The 22627-nt window shown below is 41.0% G+C and overlaps 1 protein-coding gene across 1 annotated transcript in view; it reads right to left on the bottom strand.

Moving 5' to 3' along the window:
* PREP (prolyl endopeptidase) overlaps positions 1-22627 on the bottom strand; it is a 120406-nt gene that overhangs the window by 81327 nt on the left and 16452 nt on the right. Inside the window, exons 5-7 of the mRNA XM_086608147.1 lie at positions 20398-20607; positions 19052-19173; positions 1861-1966 (exon numbers count right to left, since the gene is read on the bottom strand). Coding sequence (XP_086464273.1) covers positions 1861-1966; positions 19052-19173; positions 20398-20607 — 438 coding nt within the window. The remainder of the gene's footprint in view (positions 1-1860; positions 1967-19051; positions 19174-20397; positions 20608-22627) is intronic.

Genomic DNA, 22627 nt, shown 5'->3' with positions numbered 1-22627 from the left:
ACATCCTAGATGTTTACTGTTAGGTTTGTGCTTACTAACATGGAGGTAGAAAGACAAGGGTAAATATAAGTCTTTGTACTGGAAATGTATTTGGCAACTTAGTGAGACAGATATGGAGAGTTCCTAAGTTTATAAAATGGAGAATTTGTGCAAACAAATAGTTACAGCTGAATCTTTCCTTTATAGGCAAAAAGGGAGAATTTGGAGGGATGGAACAACTCCCAGCCAACAATAAACAAATAGGAAGGGAAGTCAAAGACTGGTTCAGACAAAAACCTTTTTTAAGGAAGCATTTCCAAGCCTGGAAAAGGTTAAACTGTAGGTTTACCTTATACCAGGTAGTACAAAATAGAAGCTTCTTTCTCTCATCCATGGTCTTTCAAGCCCAATGCTAGTATTTTCTTCAATGTTGTCCAGTGTATCTATAAATGGGAGGGTGAACATGGGAGGAGAGCTATGCTTTTTATGTATTCTCTCTCTAGCTGGAAAGTGTCGACTTGAACGACAAAGCAATTTATCATTTACATAAATGCTTCACTGTACTAAACAGTTTTATCTACAAAGTTTTATTATTGTAAAAAAGTTGCATAGGAAGCATCTGTAATAATTTTTATTAGGCCTAACATTTTCTGCATTCAAGAGAACATGAAACAACTAATCAGTTGTCCAAGACAAGTTCATAAGCAATCAAGAAATATCCTTTATAAAAGCAGAGAGTGACAAAATGCCCACAAAACGAAATTAATAATCCCCCAGAAAGGAGTATAAAACTGTTTAATATCATCACTAACGTTTCACTCAACAAAATTCAAAATATTGTACTAAGTCTTGCTGGTGAACTAACTAAGGGAAGATCACACAACCATGTAGTGTAATAAAGGCAGGGAGAAATAGAACTACACACTCTGTGTTGCAGAGCTGCTATCAGTTCTAATCACATTCATAAGCCTCGAATATTCTGTTTATGGGCAAAAGAACAAGTTTCTTGAGATCTAATATTTAAGAAGGAGCTACTGCAGCATTTATTCTGTTTCTGAAGTTTCTGAAGACAGAAGACACAAAGAATCAAAAAGAGCTAAGTTGTGTCATATGCAAAGCACATCTTGAGGAAGATATTTCAATAATCCAATACTCTGGAAGTACAAAACCACCAATCAGTAAACTAATTAACTATGCCAACCATCAACAACAGCCATATGGAACAAAGTACCATACTTTCAGCCCATGCCATTTAGGCTAAAAAGCCAAATACACAAAAAACAAAGGATAACCCAACCAGAAGACAAGGAAGGAGCATTTGATGAACATGTATTTGAAATGTGAGCAGATAGTTCTACTGTAACAATAATGATGCTACAAAGCAAACTTATGTTACTAAAATACTAGGGGATTTTTGTTCCTTTCCTAGCACTATATGGAGAAAAAAATGTTACCTATCAATCAGGTATTTTTTTCAAAAAAAGGAGATCAGCGCTTGAAGGGAGACAGAGGAAATTTTTAAAATGTAAAAAAAATTAAACATGGAAAAGTACAAGTGGTGCAGAAAGAAATGGAACATACACTGATAAGGCTGCTTATATCACCTCAATTTTTCCTTGTGGCCTTTTAAACAAACTACAGAACTCAGAATGGAGTTTTCCATCTACTGATACATAACAGAAAATGGAAGGCTAGCAGAAGCAGTGCACATTTTCTCATAATCTCTGCATTAGGAAAAAAGAGAGAGCGTTAAGCAATACACATACTTAAAATATATATTTAAACATAAATTAAATATATATATTTAAACATAAATAAAGTTTTTCAAGTCTTATGTAGTCTTAAAATGAAGCAAAACTTACAAAGCAAGAGAACACATACCTGATATACCCTGAGACTCTGTCTGTAGATCACAGTACCACAGTCTGTTCACTGGATCACATCCTTCTCGGATAGACAGCAAGACATATCGACCATCATCCGATACCTGTAAGAAGTTACAGAAAAATCAAAGACAACTGATCCTCTGGGAAAAAAATCCAAGTTGAAAAATTAGTCCCTAAACCCCTACCAAAAAATAAATTGATGCTACAGCTAGTTGAGTGAACAGACATGTACGGAATAGGAGAACTCACCAAGAACCCACACTCATCGCTTACATTAACAAAGTATAGTCTACTGACATTTCAGGAGACCAAAACCGAACCGCATTCTCTGTTTACTTCCACTGTGAATTAAAAAAAAAAAAGTTTTTTAATTATTATTAAAAGTATTCCAGCTAAAAAGGTGACTCTAAATGAGTCATGGTGGGTATGGACATCCATGGGCTGCAGGGAGACAGCCTGCCTCACCATTGTCTTCTCCATGGGCTGCAGGGAAATCTCTGCTCTGGTGCCTGGAGCACCTCCTCCCCCTCCTTCTTCACTGCCCTTAGTGTCTGCAGAGTTGTTTCTCTCACATATCCTCACTCCTCTCTCATAGTTGTTGAGCAGGGTATTTTGCCCCTTAAATACGTTATCACAGAGGTGCTACCAGCATTGCTCATGGGCTCAGCATTGGGCAGCAGTAAGTCCATCCTGCAGCTGGCTAGCATTAGCTCTATAGGACATGGGGGCAGCCCTAGCCTCTGCTCACAGAAGCAACGCTGCCACCCCCCCAGTACCAAAACCTTACCATGTAAACCCAATACAACTAATGTACCATACTAATCTGACATTTCAGCAAATAAGAATGGGCTCAGTATAGACAGGCTAAAACTACAACCTGCTGGCAAGAAGGAAAAAAAAAACCCACAACGGAAAAACCATCAAAAACACAAGTCACATTAAATATTCTCACAGTCAATACCTTCAACATGGAGAAGCTTAATTGAATCCACTATGTTGAATATAAAGCACTGTTTAGTCCTGTCATCAACTGGATTGCTACGGTCCTACTGAACAGTACTCAAAAAGAACCCTCCTACATCAGTTAAAACATAGCTTTACGTAGCTCAATAGAAATTTCTCAGAAAACTACAAGGCAGCCACATCTGGTGAGACAGGTGTCCAGTTTCTATAATGTCAGCATTCAACTCCAATGTTAAATTGCACAAAAGAATTTGCCAACTCAGCCATCTTTGTAAAGGCACAATGGAACAACCTGTGGCTTTTCTCCAAAAAAATCTTAAAGAGTTTCTTGTGAAGATGACATTAAAAGTTCTGAACTTCTAAACTCCTTTATCAAGGTATCAATTCCATGCAAAAGGAAATTTACCTTCCCTCCCTCAAATCCTATAGAAGTCAATGGTGCCCAGCAGTGACATGAGAAGGACCAGTAACATGCGACATAGCATGGCCAGCAAGTCGAGGGAGGTGATTCTGCCCCTCTGCTTTGCTCTCGTGAGACCCCACCTGCAATACTGTGTTCAGCTCTGAGTCCTCCAACATAAGAAGGACATGGACCCATTGGAGTGAGTCCAAATGAGGGCCATGAAGATCAGAAGGCTGGAGCACCTCTGCTATAAAGACAGGCCAAGAGAGTTGGGTTTGTTCAGCCTGGAGAAGAGAAGGCTCTGGAGAGACCTAGTAGCCTTCCAGTACCTAAAGGCGTCCTACAAGAAAGCTGGAGAGGGGCTTTTGACAAGGGCATGTAATGATAGGACAAGGGGCAAAGGCTTTAAACTGAGAGAGGGTAGATTTCAGTTAGATATAAGGAAGAAATTCTTCCCTCTGGGGGTGGTGAGTCACTGGAACAGGCTGCCCAGAGAAGCTGTGGATGCCCCATCCCTGGAAGTGCTCAAGGCCAGGTTGGATGAGGCTTTGAGCAACCTGATCTAGTGGAAGGTGTCCGAGCTTGTGGCAAGGAGGTTGGAACTAGATGATCTTTTAAGGTCCCTTCCAACCCAAACCATTCTATGATTCTACAATTCTATGTATCCCATTGAAAATCAGTAATTTGGGATATACATATTAATTCAAGTATCTTAAGAGATGCTGAGATGTACCAGGACTGCACTTCATAGAATCATAGAATCGTTAGGGCTGGAAGGGACCTTCAAAGGTCATCTAGTCCAACCCCCCTGCAAGGAACAGGGATATCTCCAACTAGATCAGGTTGCTCAGGGCCTCATCCAACCGGGCCTTGAACGTCTCCAGGGATGGAGCATCCACCACCTCTCTGGGCAACCTGTTCCAGTGTTCTACAACTCTCATAGTAAAAAATTTTTTCCTAATATCCAACCTGAATCTACCTCCCTCTATTTTAAAACCATTACCCCTTGTCCTATCACAACAGGCCCTCCTGAACAGCCTCTCCCCATCTTTCTTGTAGGCCCCTTTGAGGTACTGGAAGACCGCTATAAGGTCACCCCGGAGCCTCCTCTTCTCCAGGCTGAAGAGCCCCAACTCTTTCAGCCTGTCCTCATAGGAAAGGTGCTCCAGCCCTCTTATCATCTTCGTGGCCCTCCTCTGGACCCTCTCCAACTGGTCCATGTCCTTCTTATGTTGGGGGCTCCAGAACTGGACGCAATACTCCAAGTGAGGTCTCACGAGGGCAGAGTAGAGGGGGAGAATCACCTCCCTCGACCTGCTGGCCACGCTCCTCTTGATGCAGCCCAGGACGCGGTTGGCCTTCTGGGCCGCAAGAGCACATTGCCGGCTCATATTGAGCTTCTCGTCCACCAGTATTCCCAAGTCCTTCTCCTCAGGGCTGCTCACGATCCATTCTCCACCCAGTCTGTAATTGTGCCTGGGATTGCCATGACCCAGATGTAGGACCTTGCACTTGGCCTGGTTAAACTTCATGAGGTTGGTACGGGCCCACCTCTCCAGCCTGTCGAGGTCCCTCTGGATGGCATCCCTCCCTTCCAGCGTGTCGACGGCACCACACAGCTTGGTGTCATCGGCGAACTTGCTGAGGGTGCACTCCATGCCACTGTCCACGTCACCGACAAAGATGTTGAAGAGGGCCAGGCCCAACACGGACCCCTGAGGGACGCCACTCGTGACCGGTCTCCACATGGACATCGAGCCGTTGACCACTACTCTCTGAGTACGGCCATTGAGCCAATTCCTTATCCACCGAGTGGTCCATCCATCAAACCCATGCCTCTCTAGTTTAGAGAGAAGAATGTCGTGCGCGACAGTGTCAAAAGCTTTGCACAAGTCCAGGTAGATGACATCCGTTGGTCGACCCTTGTCCACCGATGTTGTCACCCCATCATAAAAGGCCACCAAGTTGGTCAAGCACGATCTGCCTTTGGTGAAGCCATGTTGGCTGTCACCCACCACCTCCTTGCTCTCCATGTGCCTTAGCATGGTTCCCAGGAGAATCTGCTCCATGACCTTGCCAGGCACAGAGGTGAGGCTGACCGGCCTGTAGTTGCCCGGGTCCTCCTTGTTCCCCTTTTTAAAAATGGGGGTTATGTTCCCTCTCTTCCAGTCATCGGGGACCTCGCCAGACCGCCACGACTTCTCAAATACAATGGCCAGTGGCTTGGCAACTTCATCCGCCAGTTCCTTCAGGACCCGCGGATGGATCTCATCAGGTCCCATGGACTTGTGCACCTTCAAGTTCCTCAGATGTTCCCCAACCTGCTCTTCAAGTACAGTGGGCGGTGGTTCATCCTTACAGTCCCTGCTAGTTCTTTCCACAGCTTGGGTGGTAAGACAAGAGGCTTTATCAGTGAAGACTGAGGCAAAAAATTCATTGAGTACCTCAGCCTTCTCTATGTCCCGGGTGACCAGAGCACCAGTATCCTTCTGGAGGAGGCCTACGTTCTCCTTGGACTTCCTTTTGTCCCCTACATACCTATAGAAGCTTTTCTTATTGCTTTTTATATCCCTTGCCAAATTCAATTCCTTCAGGGCTTTAGCCTTCCTCACTTGATCCCTGGTCACTCGTACAGCTTCTCTGTATTCCTCCCAGGCTATCTGTCTCCGCTTCCACCCTCTGTAGGCTAACCTCTTCATTTTCAGTTGGTCCAGGAGCTCCTTGTTCATCCACGCAGGCCTCCTGGTCTTTTTGCCCGACTTGTTCTTCATCGGGATGCACCTCTGCTGAGCTTGGAGGAGGTGCTCCTTGAATGTGGACCAACTTTCCTGGGCCCCTCGTCCCTCCAGGGCCGCCTCCCACGGCACTTTGCCCATCAAGTCCTTGAAGAGGCCGAAGTCCGCCTTCTTGAAGTCTAGGGTACAGAGTTTGCTGAATGGTTTCCTTGCTGCCCCATGGATCTTGAACTCCACCGTGTCGTGGTCACTGCAGCCAAGGCTGTCCTTAAGTTTCACATCACCCACCAGTCCCTCCCTGTTGGTGAGCACAAGGTCGAGCATGGCACCCCTCCTTGTCGGCTCCTCTATCACCTGCAGGAGGAAGTTGTCATCCACGCATTCCAGGAACCTCCTGGACTGCCTGTGCCCTGCCATATTGTCTCTCCAACAGATGTCAGGGTGGTTGAAGTCCCCCATGAGGACCAGGGCTTGTGACCGCGAGGCTGCTCCTATCTGGCTATAAAGCGCCTCATCTGCTCTGTCCTCCTGGCCAGGTGGCCTGTAACAGACCCCTACCGTAACATCCCCTATCCGTCCCCGTCCTCTAATCTTGACCCATAAGCTCTCTGTCAGCTCGTCCTCCGACCCCAGGCGAAGCTCCACGCATTCCAGCCGGTTGCTGACATAGAGAGCGACACCCCCTCCTCGTCTCCCCTTCCTGTCCTTTCTAAAAAGCTTATACCCCTCCATGTTGACACTCCAGTCATGGGAGTCGTCCCACCACGTCTCCGTGATGCCAATAAGGTCGTAGCCCTGCTCATGTGCATGCATCTCCAGCTCATCCTGTTTATTTCCCATGCTGCGTGCGTTGGTGTACATACACTTCAGCTGGGCCTCCGACAAAGCCGACTCGCTGGCTGGAGCGACAGGGGTTCTCTTGGACGGCAGTGTAAGTTCGTTTGAACATACTTGCGATCCTTCCTCATCCTCTGGACCCTCGGTGCTGGCACTGGTGCCATGCTGACAGCGGTATGAATCTGACTTCTTGGCTGGAGCGGCTGGAATTCCCTTCTTCTGTTCTACAGGTACTTCCAGCATATCTTTATCATTCTTGATATTCCCCCCCTCCCCCTTCAAATCTAGTTTAAAGCCCAGCCAATGAGCCCTGCTAGCTTTTGAGCTAAGACCCTGGTTCCCCTCTGAGAAAGGCATGTTCCATCCGGTACCATCAGACCTGGTTCAGGGAAAGCCTCCCCATGATCAAAGAAACCAAATTTCCGTCGGTGGCACCAGCCTCTGAGCCATCTGTTAATCAAATTTGATTTTCTGTTCCTCTCTATGTTCTTTCCTGCCACTAAAGGGATTGAAGAAAACACTACCTGGGCTCCTGACCCTTCGACCAATCGCCCCAATGCCCTGAAGTCCCTTTTGATGGCCTTTGGACTTCTCTCTGTTAGCTCATCAAAGGTGTTAGCTGCACTTTCTCATCAAAGGAAAAACTGTGCTGCTAAAACTGTTAATACTTAAGTGAAAGAAGCACTTATCTCAGTCTTTATTCTGATCCCTGTGCAAGTAGTCCTTTTTTACTGTGTAACCTGTCAGCTAAATTGAACCTAAACAGAAAAGAGTTTGTCATTAACTTCTTAAAACAGGCCCTCAGTGCATCTTACAGGTTTACATAAACTGACTGCTGCCTCCTCTACACAAGGAAGTCTCCTCACTGTATTTCCTCTCTCTAGCAACTCCAACATGGCCAGGTTCATCAAATGACTCTAGATTCACACTCTTGGTGAATTAAGCCCTGTAAGATCATTTTGCTGACACATGCATATCTCTACACATGCCAACACAGTACTACGTGCAAAGCAGTAGATTTTAATCCAAACAATACCTGTTGTTTGAATGGGAAAACCAAAATTTAGTTGCTCACAATGGCAGGACAGTGAAACCATCAGGTTGGCACTTGGCATATGTCAAATATGCTTGCTCTGCATAGCTGGTGTGTCAATCTTTTTTTTTAAAGGCAAAAACTGAATACTCACCTACTTAATACTGTTATTCACAGTACAACATACAACAGAAAAAATTACCCAAGTGGTAGAGGTTACCTTTGGATTTCTGGCTGCCTTAAGGTATCTGCCAGAAGTCCATCACAGAGGTGGAAGAAGGCTGGCAGCTTAGTCCATCTGAATGACAGTCACTTAATCCATAGAAGATTTTCCCTAAAGTTCTCAAGTGATGGAATTCATAAGGTGTGCTTTCTGTCACAAAGCAGTATGAAATTTCTTAGAAACCATCCAAGCTGGTAATTTTAAGGCTGCTTTTACTTATTGTTATTTGCAAACTAAATGATGCTTACGGAGCTTTAATTTTTGCTATTTTCATTAGATTTACACATATAGAAATCTAATGCTGCTGCTAAATGAACATCATAAGCTACAACTACGTTATAAATTTTCTGACAAACCTTCTTGGTTTGCTTTGGCACATGCATGTACACACACGATAAAATTTCCAAAACGGTGTCTGCTGGTGCATAAAGTCATCAATCAATCCCTTCTACTCAGGCTTTGCAAACATACTCTGTTTCCTGGCAAAGCTGTTGAAAGTGCAAGTCCATCAAGGCAAGGCAGGAAGTAACACGAAGTTATCAACTTCGCTTCCCTCTCCTGACTAAGCTGTTTTAAGCATATTCCAAAATTACCAGATTTAGATATTTTATTAACAGCTTTTACAGAAGGCTGTTTCCTGTCCACATTCTTATATGACAATATCTAATGGAAATTTACACCCCTACTCACAAAATATTAATCTCAGTTCTGGAAACTTTCCATTTGGCCCTAAACACATCTTCAAAAAAAACTTCTTATTCATATATTGTAATTATTTCTTAGATTTACTTCGGTTAACATTCATAACATTAGTTGTGCAAAATATCTGTAGCATTAGTTATGAAAAATAGATTTCAGAATAATTTGGTCCTAACTATAATGCTATTCAAATAGATGCACAGTTTTGAAGACACAAGAAGGGAATTTAGTAGAATACAGAGCCAAATCTCAGTATATGAAAGCTAACAAAAAAAAAAAACAACCAAAGACCTCTCAAAACAAACAAAAAAAATCCAACCAAACAACCCGAATCATAGAATGGTTAGGGCTGGAAGGGACCTTCAAAGGTCATCTAGTCCAACCCCCCTGCAAGGAACAGGGATATCTCCAACTAGATCAGGTTGCTCAGGGCCTCGTCCAACCTGGCCTTGAACGTCTCCAGGGATGGAGCATCCACCACCTCTCTGGGCAACCTGTTCCAGTGTTCTACAACTCTCATGGTAAAAAATTTTTTCCTAATATCCAATCTGAATCTACCTCCCTCTATTTTAAAACCATTACCCCTTGTCCTATCACAACTGGCCCTCCTGAACAGCCTCTCCCCATCTTTCTTGTAGGCCCCTTTGAGGTACTGGAAGACCGCTATAAGGTCACCCCGGAGCCTCCTCTTCTCCAGGCTGAAGAGCCCCAACTCTTTCAGCCTGTCCTCATAGGAAAGGTGCTCCAGCCCTCTTATCATCTTCGTGGCCCTCCTCTGGACCCTCTCCAACTGGTCCATGTCCTTCTTATGTTGGGGGCTCCAGAACTGGACGCAGTACTCCAGGTGAGGTCTCACGAGGGCAGAGTAGAGGGGAAGAATCACCTCTCTCAACCTGCTGGCCACGCTCCTCTTGATGCAGCCCAGGATGCGGTTGGCCTTCTGGGCCGCAAGAGCACATTGCCGGCTCATATTGAGCTTCTCGTCCACCAAACGAGTGTTTCCAAGTTGTATTTTTCACAGGCATTTTGTCAACAACTGATTATACCACTAAAAAAGTCCATACAGCTGAAAGCTCACAAGGCAAACGAAAAGAACACCTAAGATTCCAATTGGATAAAAAAAAAGGCATTATATGAAACAGCTAGGATAGCCTTAACAGGGCAGCCTGCAAAATTGAGACATTTTGCCTCCGCTTTCCAAGATGGGAGTATATCCAGAAAAGGAAACCAAGATCGGGTGATCTTTTTTGAAAGTAGCATCTTCAGCAGTTTTAGACAAACATTAACTGAAGCTTTTAATTAAACTAGTGACTTAGCATAGCAATATGCTGCTTAAACAACTGTCATAAAAGCACTAAGTTTCCTCCTCTTCCTCACTAACATGTAAAACATGTTAAATAATTGCAAGTGGTATATACAAACATAAATCTCAGTTAAACTCGAGAGCATGACACAAAATTCTTTCAGTTGTAGTCAGAACCCTCATAAATTTCTTGACACTGTGAGTTAATGGTTAAGAGAAGACTGCTCGCTTTACCCAAGAAAGAAAACTTATTTGAAAATTTCTGCTCTTGTTTCAAGGGCAATTCAGAACCTCTGATGACAACAAATCTGAGTACGTCTAATGAGTTTTTTCTTCCACATTCCCAGCTGGACTAGTGAAGAGTTGATAGCAGTTTATGTTTAATTTGAAGTAGGAATTTCCAAAGCATATTGCTGGTGGGATGCCAATTAGGTCTGTCTCTATCACCAAAGCTATTCTTACATCAGTGAGTTCTACAACCCAAAGGACTTTGACAGAAACAGGCCAAGACACGGTTGACTGCAGCATGCTAAAATGTTTAGTATTATATCACAGATTTAGACATCCACATTGCAAAATTACAGTTTGATGAGTAAATACTGGCAGCAATACCAATTTATGCAGTCTCCATGTCTAGTTCTTCCTACTGCTATGGTTGCTTGTATCCATGCAAGTTCATTCCCCTAGTCATGTCAGTACAAGCATTTACCATTTGTGTGATAAATCAGACTGGGGAGCTGATCTGCCTGAAAAAATAGCATGTTAAACAAAAAAAACAACAAAAAAAGTAAAAAAGGAAAAGAAAAAAAAAGAAGAATCCAGAAAAAAAAAACACCACAAACAATACAAAGAAGAATCCAGGAGGAAAAAGAAACAAGAAAAATAAAAACACAATAAAAATAAAAAGAATAAAAGTCCCTCTACCAGATTAGTATCTCAGTAGGTTCACTGTGCCATTGCACAAATGGCTGAGCTAACACACTGCACAAAGCAGCTGGAAACATCAATAACAGGGGCAGAGATTGCTTAAGGCAGCTCAGATGGCAGTACTGACAAATGTGTAATCATGGCCTGCATGTCACTGACTCTTCTACGCTGTAAACAGACAAAAGTTGGGGTTTTGGAATGGCAAAAGGAAATAAGATCTCCCAACTATCACTTCGGTTATTCTTACGCTGCTACACCATCTTCATGAGCTGAACTGCAGTCCCTGCTCTTGGTCCACAAACTTACAAAGTGAAATTTCATACCAGCATTCACTCAAATCTTAGAATGTAGCCATGGTTCAGCATAAAGGAGACAGCTGTACTGTCGGAACCAACAGCTTGGATCAGAAGTAAATTCTCCCGGTTTCCCACATCCAAGCTGAAAAGGAAACATATCTCAAGACTTTCTGAGAGAGATCTGGAATGCTAGTCAGTGCACATTTCCCATTAAAATAATTTCTGTCATTTCAAACAACACCTATTGGTAAAAGGTAAGGAGGTTATAAAGCAATTAGACATCTTAAAGTGACATTTAGGTCCTGTCAAAACAGGACAGAATAAATCCTGTAGCCTTTCAACTGGAGCTTTTAAAAACTTGCAGCACAACAATGATTTTATTGGCATAACACAGCACTAATCCCCAACTCAGCACTAGTAAAGGAAGGATTATTTCAAAGAGCTGATGTCGGTTTACAGTTTGCAGCTTCACTGCAAGCGCCTGCTGCCATTCAGTCACTTGGCAATTTTGAATTTATTAGATCTGTTATTTCTGAAATCTTTGCTGTGACCACCTTTATACCATACAAACATACAGAAGTATCATTACCATAGCTGTACTCCCTAGTACCATTCTATTTAGTCTTTCAAGGATCAAACTCTTTAAAGCAAAATCTTTATAGAGAAGTTTTGAGTTACAGTGGAGTATTTTTTGGTTTTTACCAGCAATTTTGTTTCAATGCTACCTGTTCTCTCCGTTTTGATGAACAGTAACCACTGCTTAGAAAAACATTAAGAGATTAATGCTTTACCTGTAACTTGAATAAATCAATGGATATCAAACAAAGAAAAATTATTTGAAGTTTAACTAGTAAAATGAGTTTCTCAACTTCTTTTTTTTCTTTCATTACAAAATACAGTTAATTCATCACACAAGCCAGATAAGGAACCCTAAAGGGTTCTATGTTATGCATTTATAACAGCAGTAACCACCTATGAGGATCCACAGCAAAAGTGAAGTTAAATATTTTGTCTACCAGCAGCACATTTCAGACCAGAAATTCATAAATAATTAAACAAAAAAAAAAAAAAGAAAAAAGAAGAAGAATGAACAGGAGAAGGCTGTCAGGTTTTCAGACTTCCTGGCTTTATGTATTACTCCTCAACTAAAATGTCAATAGGAGAAACATTAAAGTGCTTTGTTTCCAAGTAAAGTGCATGACAGCAATCCCAGTGAACATTAATGCTAGTTCTTTGAATACTACCTAGGTAGTCACCACTGCAAGATTCAGGATAAAGATGAGCTCTCTATATTTAATTGACAAATAAGGGCCCTTTGAATGCACGATATTAGATTAAAGCAACTACACACACATCATTCCTTTTTAAGCTAACCAATTAAAAGTTTTACCACCTTTGCCCTTTTTATTATCAAGGTGGAAAAAAAGTAATCACTGTATAATTTGTTTCTGCATAACAAGATATTGAAAAATTAAATAAGTAAAAATCAGTTATTAGATAATATGTCTGTGTTGAGGAAACAATAAACTGACTTCTCCTTAAACTGCAGACGTTAACACTATTATAACCTACAACCTGATCTGCATCTGCAATAATTTTACAAACTACTGCTCTTAATACACTAGCATCCTTTGCATACGGAACAAGGCAACTGCCATTGCTATCCAATGCATTTCCAATGAAACAGAGCAAATGAATCACATACAAAAAAAATCAAAGCTCACAAAATCAGACAGAATCAAAGCTTTCAAACAGAGCCAAATGGTCAAATTAGTAACTGGACTCTGTGCACCCAGTCATGAGAAGACCAAACCATCCAGAGAAGGCAAGATGGCTGGCAATAAAGATGCATCCATGTGATGCATGGCATTAACTAACTAGGAAATAAAAACGTCATAGCATCAATAAGCTGCATTTTAAAACTCCTACAATTTTCACCATTACGCTATGTATATAACAGTTCAAAACCACCCAGAATAAAACAGACTGATGACAGCGGTTACTTCCTAAACCTGACGTATATGTCGCACTAAGATTTTTGCATAACACCACTGAACCTGAATATGATTTGACCAAGAAGAATCCACATGGAAGAGACACTTTGGATTGATGCTGAAATTACCCACCTTGCATTATATATATATATCAGTATTTTAAAGTTTTGGATCAGAAAACTAAAGTAAAACACTGAACACAAAAAAAAACCACAAAACACAAGCCTTCTATAGAGAAAAAAATAAAAATTCCCGCAGAATTTGCTGAAATATTTGGTCAGTAAAAGATGAGAGCAATTACGTTGTCTGAATAGCCTCAACTGGTCTAATGTCACAGATGTGCACACAATCCCACACCACAAAGTTCTGCTTGCATGACAACAAAGTCCAGAACCCTGACTGTAATCTCCCAGTCTTTCAAATTCTGCTTTTATTAACTCACTATTAGAAAAAGCAAAGCTGTTTCCTTTCCTAGAACATGATACAGTTTTTCATAAGGTAAAATGATCTTGAAGGTTGTGGGTTTTTTTGGGGGAGGGTGGTTGTAATGAAGGGAACATAAACCTGTGTTCTGATATTATCTTTGCAGTGGTGCTAGAGGGTCACTGAAGCTTGCATATAGCTCTTATCACATTTTATGTACTAGTAGCCTTTTGAGAAAATGAGGACTGGGGCAAGAACTCCATTTCACTCAGCAGCTCTTGGGACTGTCTGCAAAATCCAAGGCCTCTGAAGTTGGTACTCTAATACTGCAAATGCTTTGTTTTGTTTTCTATTTGCAGCATACTGGTTTAATCAACTAGATTTCAAAGACCCAATGATGGTTGCTCACAGGAACGCATAACTTTAGGACCAGGTCCAACAGAAACCATTTGCTACATTCTGAGGATCAGGCCTGACATACTCTATGCAGGACAAGGACTGATTATACGTAAACAACACGCTGATGCGCTCTCTCCATCCATTCTCCAGATTAGAAAAACTGTTTTTGGCATTAATTCAATTTCCTTATTCCAGGTAGATTGTTATTCTTTGATTTCAGATACAATATGCTGGTATAAAGAGCATTTCAATTCTGACCATATCCTTCTGAGCCTTTGCTAAGCCTGGGTCTGAAGGAGACCTACCAAAACCAGCAAACTCGGCCTTTGACCCTACATCATTGTGCTTATGACTGTTTCAACTATAGCAAGACACGAGACAGCCTCATTCAGAAGAACACAGCAATATGTACATGCATATTTACATACATTCTTTTTCTTAAATCTAGCACAGAGCAAAATCAGTAGCCTTCTGAGATAAAAAACATCACACATGATTCTTCCTGTGGCTTCCAGCTGCTTTTGAGTGCAATGAAAGCACCAAATCATCATGAACTTGGCTATACCATCTATCATAGCCCCATGTGCATCCAGAAAGATTTTCTGCCTGTTTCTTCATGGTAAAATTCTCCAGATCTACTGTCAGGGCTGAAAAAAGATGCTCGTAGTACCCTTCTCTTCCAGGTTTAGCCTTGACAAAGACAGTGTAAGGCTTTAGAAAAACTCCCACAGCTCTGTTTAGTCCAGCAGTGAGTCTCACTTGAGCAAACTAACAATGCTTTGAGCACTTCCCCTTCATGGTGCTCACTCTTCCTCTGTGAATGCTGCGCTTCCACATTCCTGCAGTGAAAACACACCATAGTCAGTACACATCTGGCACAGCTTACTCCTCTGTGCTCTGGATTTCATTTGCAAGATCACTTCCCTGGTTAAGAACCACTGATGTTAACTGACAGCTCTAAACATTAAAAAAAAAATTAAAAAAAAATTTATTTTCAATTCAGGGACTGTGCACTGTCTTTGTTAGACAACATAATGAAAAATTGTACTTGCTTTACAGCTGGCAGAATTGGGATGGCAAGGTTTCCCTCACCCCCTCCTTTTTCTTCTGTTTACTTTCCTGCCAGTACCATAGGGATTTTTAACACTACCAACTGTGAAAGGCTCTTATATAACTTATTGTTTAACTTTGAGAATAACAGTCTGGCTGTGAAAGAGAGATATGCTCTTTGAGTCTGCAGAGGAAGCAAGAACATGCCACTTAAAGAAGCATGGGAAGTTCCTCTTTTCCAAGAGTAGCTATGACATTGTTAAGGTTTTAAAAATCTTCATACCAGACTGCCCTCTACTGGGACGTTATTCAACTAAACTCCATCCCTGCTCTTCCCAGCTACCCCCATCATCCTAGAATCTGTACCAGAAATACATATGCTTTTTCTAGACTAACAAAAAGATTTGATAGCCTCTTTTTCAAAATTTATATATTTAACTAACAATAAACAGATTTTTTTCCCCCTCACAAGCAATCCATTCAAGTGAGGATCTGGAAATACATTTATATTTCTATGCCAATAACATTGTCAGCACCACAGATTTTGTTTAAATCAAGCATACTTGGCACTGGTGTTGAATGTGTAGGGAGAAAAAAAAAAAAAACAGAAGCTATTTTCTTGCATGTTGTCTTGCAAATATATTAAGCTGGCAAAACTTTACACCTCTCTCTTTTGTCCTCATCAGTGATGTAGTTTCTTCTCTCCATTGAAAATACACACCACACGGACTCCCTACAGTGCACCTGTGATCACTCTTTTTTTTGAAGTATCATGGCAACATTATTACTTTTGCAGTCTCTGAAGGATGTCCTTGTCAGGTGCTTTTCACTTGCAAGCAAGGTATTTCTATCCCTTGACCCAACAATTGCAAGACCTGCAAATTCTGCTCTAAACCTGAGTATGAAAGTTCAAGCTCTGCTCTGGCTGTAGAGAAAGGTTTGGTAGTTCAGACTAGACCACTCACACCATAATCCAGTCTTCACTGGAGCTTGTGTAAAATACGAAAGTACCCAAGTGTCTATCTGTTTGGCCCGGTCAGGCCCTGTAAAATAAACACATTTGTTTATTAATCTGACAGGAATGCATGAAAGCGGATTTTAATAAAACGTTGAACTGTGCAAAGCTGTATTTTAAAATCTGTGGCAGTATATTAGCACCAAGTAAGAATACTCTGAACAGTGCCAATAAGCCATATAATTTGATTTTTACTAAAGATATTTTAATTTTTGCCCCATTACTCTGTGGTCTTCTACTTTCTCAAACACATAATTAAAAAAAATTGACCAGAAAATTAGTTTGAATAGCCTGAAAAGAAGATTTTTGACCCATTGTGCAAGGATGAAACCACATTTTGCAACTGCATTGTTTTGTTTTTTCTTAATTGCAGAATGTTTTTTCCTGACTATTAAAAATAATTTTTCGTTAGTATCAGGACAACAGAGCCACATTTCACAGCTGGAGCTTGCAGCACAACCCCAGAATATCAGCTGTTTTAGAGTACTTTCTCTTAGATAAGCTCAGGACTATTTACCAAGGTGGATCTCTGCTTTACCACTCTTCCTTAAAATAGCATTTCTTCTTAAATACCAACATCTCTGGAAGTTTATACCTCCTAGAGGTCAAGAAAACAGTCATAAGTAGCTATACAATTTTATTCAATAAGAATCCATAGTAGTGAGGTGTTAATTCTATTCACCGCCCTCCCTACTTTCCCAATACTTATGGGGCTGTTTCAATTCTGGAGGCTTCAGAACCGGTAGCTGCACTGCATTTTATTATTTTCCTGTTCTACAGCAAGAGTTACTACTATCAGATCCCTCTTCCCACCCCAAAGACCTTTTGATCATTTATTATAGGGGTTATATATTCTCATTAATCACAAAAATTACCTGAGGCATTTGGTATCAGAAAATAATATACTATGTATACATTGAAGGCTGCCTCAAGCTTTTCTTTCACAACAGAAGAGCCAAGAGACGCAGGATGCTGCTTCTCTGCACCCTGGCCAGGCAAACTGTTTGCTACTCACTACAAGCACTGTACTACGAATTCTCTTCCACGGTCCTCATATTCGGTTCTGTATCTCTGATCTTGAAATGCTCCAGTCCTGCTTCTTCAACTTAGATAAGAAAAGGCTCTGTTAGTGTGCTGTTGTCTCAAAGAAGGTTTTGCTACCTATAAGTGTACCTCTGCACTTACTATAGAGGGTATCATTTCCACGAGATTTAATACCATCTGAGACTGCAAACTTTCACTACCCTAAGAAGCTGTATAGTTAATGAATCAGACTGCAACAGCCCTCCCCCACGGAAAATCAATTTGCCTTCACAACATCATGTGTAGTTTAGCTCACAACACTGCAAAGCAATAATAACAATAATACACTTCATATGTGAATCAGTGGATACATCACTGCAAGACATCTGTCACCAACAGAAAGCCCATTTATTTATGGAACTAGGGAAAAATAAGGATAATGGTTTCCAAATTCCATTTTATTGTCAGTTAAACTCAACAGAACTGACTAGGTTTTGAACAGTAAAAAAAATTCCAAAGCCCCATTTGCAAGTTCACACTGATATTCAATTCACAGTTGTTAAAGGTATGTTTCATGAATAGATGAGATCATATGAAAAAGGTTCTGTTTATTCACAGAATCTACAGATAAGTCTGATTTGTATAGAGAAAGCTCAGTGTGGTCACTTTGCTGGGGAGCCCTTCACATTCTCACTCACCATCTCATTTTGAATCCCAATGTTCAAACTCTTGGAAAGAACCTTTCTTTTCTGGCAGCCCACAGGAAAGAAACCCCCAACATTTTCATGGGTTGAAAAGTGAAATAGATTGATGATCAAATGTTCAAAAAGAGGTACTCTCAGGGAAAAGTAGTTCTAGGAACTGAATACCCCAAAACAGGGTAAAAACATTTCATATTTATCAGAAGTGTCAGACCAAAAGAGACCCTGTACACAAACAAAACATACTGATTAAATATAGTAGGTAGGAGAGTACAGGAATTAAAACAAGTTTTTATCCACTGCAAAAACATCGGTTCCCTGATAAACAGAATGACCATCACTACATTCCAACAGCACTTAGAACAGTGTACTCAATCAAGCACTGCTAACTCTAATATGAAGAATAAACTACACATTAATCACAAAACTCAGGGTCTTTTGAATCATTCATGTAAGCAAGAACAGAGCATGGTTACCTATCATTTTGGTTCACTGGGACTCTGCACAACAAAGTAGTCATTCAACAAAATAAGCTTAAGAAATCAATTCCAGCAGTCACTTGTTCCATCTCCAATAACACAGTCCACACCATATTTGTGCTATTAAAACCTGTTGTAGGGAAACTTAAAAGTCTCGAACTGTACACAGTATCAATAGATTTTAACCTGCATGTCTCCATTCTTCGAGTCAGTAGAACAGACATAATTCATTTTCAGGAAAGACATCACGAAAATAAATATAAACAAAACAAATACATGGTAGGGAATATCCAGACATGCTGATTACTGGAATAAGCTTTTTGCATAGGAAGTGAAGGCTGGGGCTCAACACTGACCAATAAGAAACAAGAACAGTGACACATTGTCCATCTGGACAGCATCCATCTGGACCTGTGGATCCTGGCATGTGTATCAGGCAGAACGTCCTCAATGAAGAAGCGTATGTGATTTTGTCATTATAGGTTTGAGGACTGATTTAAAGCAAACTAGACAGTATTTTTTTCAGAAATTCTTAATCAGTGATTCTTACTTCAAAGGTCAATTCTGCCGCACTAATAAAAAGTGTTCTTCAACAAAATATTTTCCACTTTATACTTACTATCAGTTGTTAGAATTTGAAAAACTGAACATAATTGTGACAAGCTTCAGGATGTTTACCATACCTCAGCTCCACCCATCCATTTTGGTTCATCGGGAAATTCAGCACATAGGATATCTTCTGACTGGTTAGTTCCTAAGACATGATAATGCAGCTTTTGGTGCAGATTAGTGGAGGTCTCAGTACCTAGTGAAATGTAGATATTTAAACCAATTAGTTCTCAAAGAAGTCCAATAGTAACCAAATAAAACCCTCAGAAACTTCTTTATCCCTTTGCATAGAAAAGAGAAGAATAATTCAGCAGAGAGAACTAGGAACTGTTTGCAATCAGGAGTCTACAATCATTCCTCTGCAAACAAACACCCCGTCCAAAAAACAAAACCAACTTCAAACCACACAGCAAACCTGTTCCAAATAGCATTTACCCTTTCCTTTTACTGCTGATAATACATTCTTCAAATGTGAAGATTTATCATTTCAAGCTTTGCTGTCTAGAAATACTAAGCAAGCAAAAACACTCAACAGTCCCTGCCACCTTCTAATGATGTTTTTGCTCCCATTTCACCCTGGGCAACTAAGGGGAGATTTTTTGCTAATTAACATTCCTAGAAACCATCATACTTCCTATTTGTTAAAAATAAAAAAGAAATATTTTCAAGTACTGCATGAGGTGTTACTTGATTTTTTTTTTTCTTGCAACATTTTCCAACACTTCAGCTTCTGAACTACAAACATTTTTTAAAGTAAAAAACACAAGGTATCTAACTAGCAAGTTTGGCAAAACAACAGGCAGCAAAAGCAAATACAAAGGCAAAATTCCAGCTCTCTCCAAGTTTTAACAAAAGAGCACAGCTCCAGAAGAAACTTTTCAGTAGCACTGCCTCACAATAAGAGCTGCTAAATTCCTTCCCTACTGACGCTCCTCAGCAATTTATTCCACTTTGTGAGCTGCTCCTTGAGTTTTGCTAGTACAAACATTTTGTGTTGCTGTGCTGTGAACCACAGATGAATTAATCTCATTGAATAACAAAAACCTTATGCCCTAGGTCAACCTCCCAAGCCAGTTCACCTATGCCCAGACAAAGGGGAAGAGATCTAATTAAGCTGTCCCCAGACATCAAATTCCAGCCAGTAACACCCTGTATGAAAGCTAAGCAAATCATTGCAGAGAAAAAGAAAAGGAGTAGCATACTTTTAAGAGGAAGACACGGACAGGCAGAGAAGACGATACTCACACTAATGGAGTATATAGGCTTTAGTCATACAAGACATAATCTGATATTTAACTGTATAAACTAGTATAGCTAGTTATTTCAGTTTAAACGAGTAGAGCTAACTATTCGTTGCATCAATTTACTGAAAAGGTCATTTTGCTTCCACATAGCATGCAATTAGTACAGCCATACTTACCATCACTTTTCCCATCTTGTTTTGGATAGCAGTTGTAGAACATGCCTTTTCCATCATGGGTCCATGCCATGCAACTGAATTTAACTCTCTCCAGTGTATCCGGAAGATCCTCAGGGCCTTCTACTTTCATAAACTTGATAGTAACCCAATCAGAGCCACTAGAACTCAGGCCATACGCGAAGTATTCACCGTCTTCACTGAATGCATAACCTAGGGAATTGGAATCAAACAAGGTGAAATAAGAACTAGCACAAGTAATCGGTATTTTTTAAAAAAGTGTTTGTTATTTTGCCACACGGCTTTTTATTATTTACTACACATGAGCCAACGAAAGAGGTGAAATGGGGAAAGTAGTTAAAAGAATTGTGTTCATCAAACACTGAGAGGAGAGGGTTTATTTTCTAAAAGACGGTGCAAGCAACTAAATCTGCCATCATTTGGGATTCACAGCACTTTTCTAGTCTCTGTGGACTTCTCCAGTAGTTTACAGATCTGACTTTAGGCATGCATACTCAGTAAGCATGTTCAGTAACATCACTTAAGCCCAACATCTGAATTATGATTTGAGTAATAATTCTTCTGCTTCCCTGAGTGTGAGGGGAAGAGGTGGAGAATGAAAAAGCACACAGGTAGAGAGCTTAAAGTGAGATTTTAAGAGAGAAACAGTACCAAAGAAGCCAACAGAAATTGAGATGCAAACAATGCATCCTGAAATAAAGCAAATACCACTTCAATATCAGAGTCACTGAAAAACGGACCTGCAGAGCCATGAAAACTGAAGTAACTGGAAAAACTGGCCACTAGCACGCAAACGGACTTATCACCAGTGTTCTCAGCTAAGACTTCTGCAGGAAAATAACCCAAATTGGGGAAATGGAAAAATACTGCTTCACAAAGTTCAACTCAAAAGCTGCAATATTAAAGGCAGCTCTGAGGCAAGGTGCGGCTGCTGCTCCCAGGAACACAATGCGGTTGGCATGGCCAAGGCCTGCCCAGGCCGAACAGAACATACAATGTCCTTGAAATGGGGAGCAGAGTGGTACGAAGGTATCATGGCTCGTCCCTGTTCTCCGGGATAGAAGAATGGCTGGCAAAGGTAACCGCACAACTGTCAAGGAAGACAAATCGCAGCACTCGCCTCAATAATGGTGAACCTAGTCAAGCATTCACCTAGGCCATGTGGGCCTGTTAAAATTTGACAGGTTGCCAAATGGCTGGCCTTGGGGTGAACTTTGCTCATTATAATATCATTATAATACCAAAACACACCTCCATCCCAAAAGCTACCCGCCTCCAGGCTGCGACCATCCCTCACTGAGCGTGCGCTCTGAAATTCATTTAACCTGTACCTTTAAATCGAAGCGAGGAAAATTTACACCAATCCTAACAAAGGTATGCACGACTAGAGTCACTCAAGCTCCACCTAAAAGTAATGAAATAGTATAAAATGGTAAAACAGAAGGGGGATGCTAGGGGCGAAGACCTCCATCGAAATGTCTGGGATCAGTCGACGGGCTGGCCCTCTCTTCCACCCCTCACAGGGACGCCTATTGGGTAAGAGCTCTGTGTTATGTGCATTTACTTACTAACACCTTGCTAGCTATTGAGTATTATCACTGCAGTATTTTAATCAAAGTTGTTTTGTAGTCAGCCACTATCACCGGCTATCTTCGAATCTGATCTGTATTCTGTCACAAACATATGTAATAAATTTATATATATGTTTCCAGAAACTTCATAATTAATATAAGGAATTTGGCCCATAGTACTGCTGGTGGAGTCCCTGAATAGGTTAGGCAAACACCCTTCGATTTTGTGGGCTGCCAGAGGGCAGGGGGGGTCGGACACAAGGGTCTTGTCTTTCTTGGGAAACTGGTATACTGGTCACATCACCTCCTGACATCTATTGGTGCTGCGTCCCTGGATAGGTTAGATGAACACCCTCCAATTTTGTGGGCTGCCAAGGAAAGACAGGGGGAGTCGGACACAAGGGTCTCGCCTGACTTGGGAAACTGATAGGTTATCACATTATGAGGTCAGAAAGACCAGTCTCTGATATATATGTTGCTCTATCCAAATTGTGAGGAAAACACAATTCTGAAAAAAATTCAGAAGAGCTTCCATCATAGTTGATAAGGATCAAATTCACTTTTGCAAATCAACTCAAGTGAAGAGATTGAATTATCATAGGCCTGTACAGATCTGAAAGTAACTACTGAAAAAACCACAC

This window comes from Tauraco erythrolophus, chromosome 2 (genome assembly GCF_009769465.1).
Source record: "Tauraco erythrolophus isolate bTauEry1 chromosome 2, bTauEry1.pri, whole genome shotgun sequence".
Taxonomy (NCBI): Eukaryota; Metazoa; Chordata; class Aves; order Musophagiformes; family Musophagidae; genus Tauraco; species Tauraco erythrolophus.
This window is presented reverse-complemented; position numbering and strand designations above follow the sequence as displayed.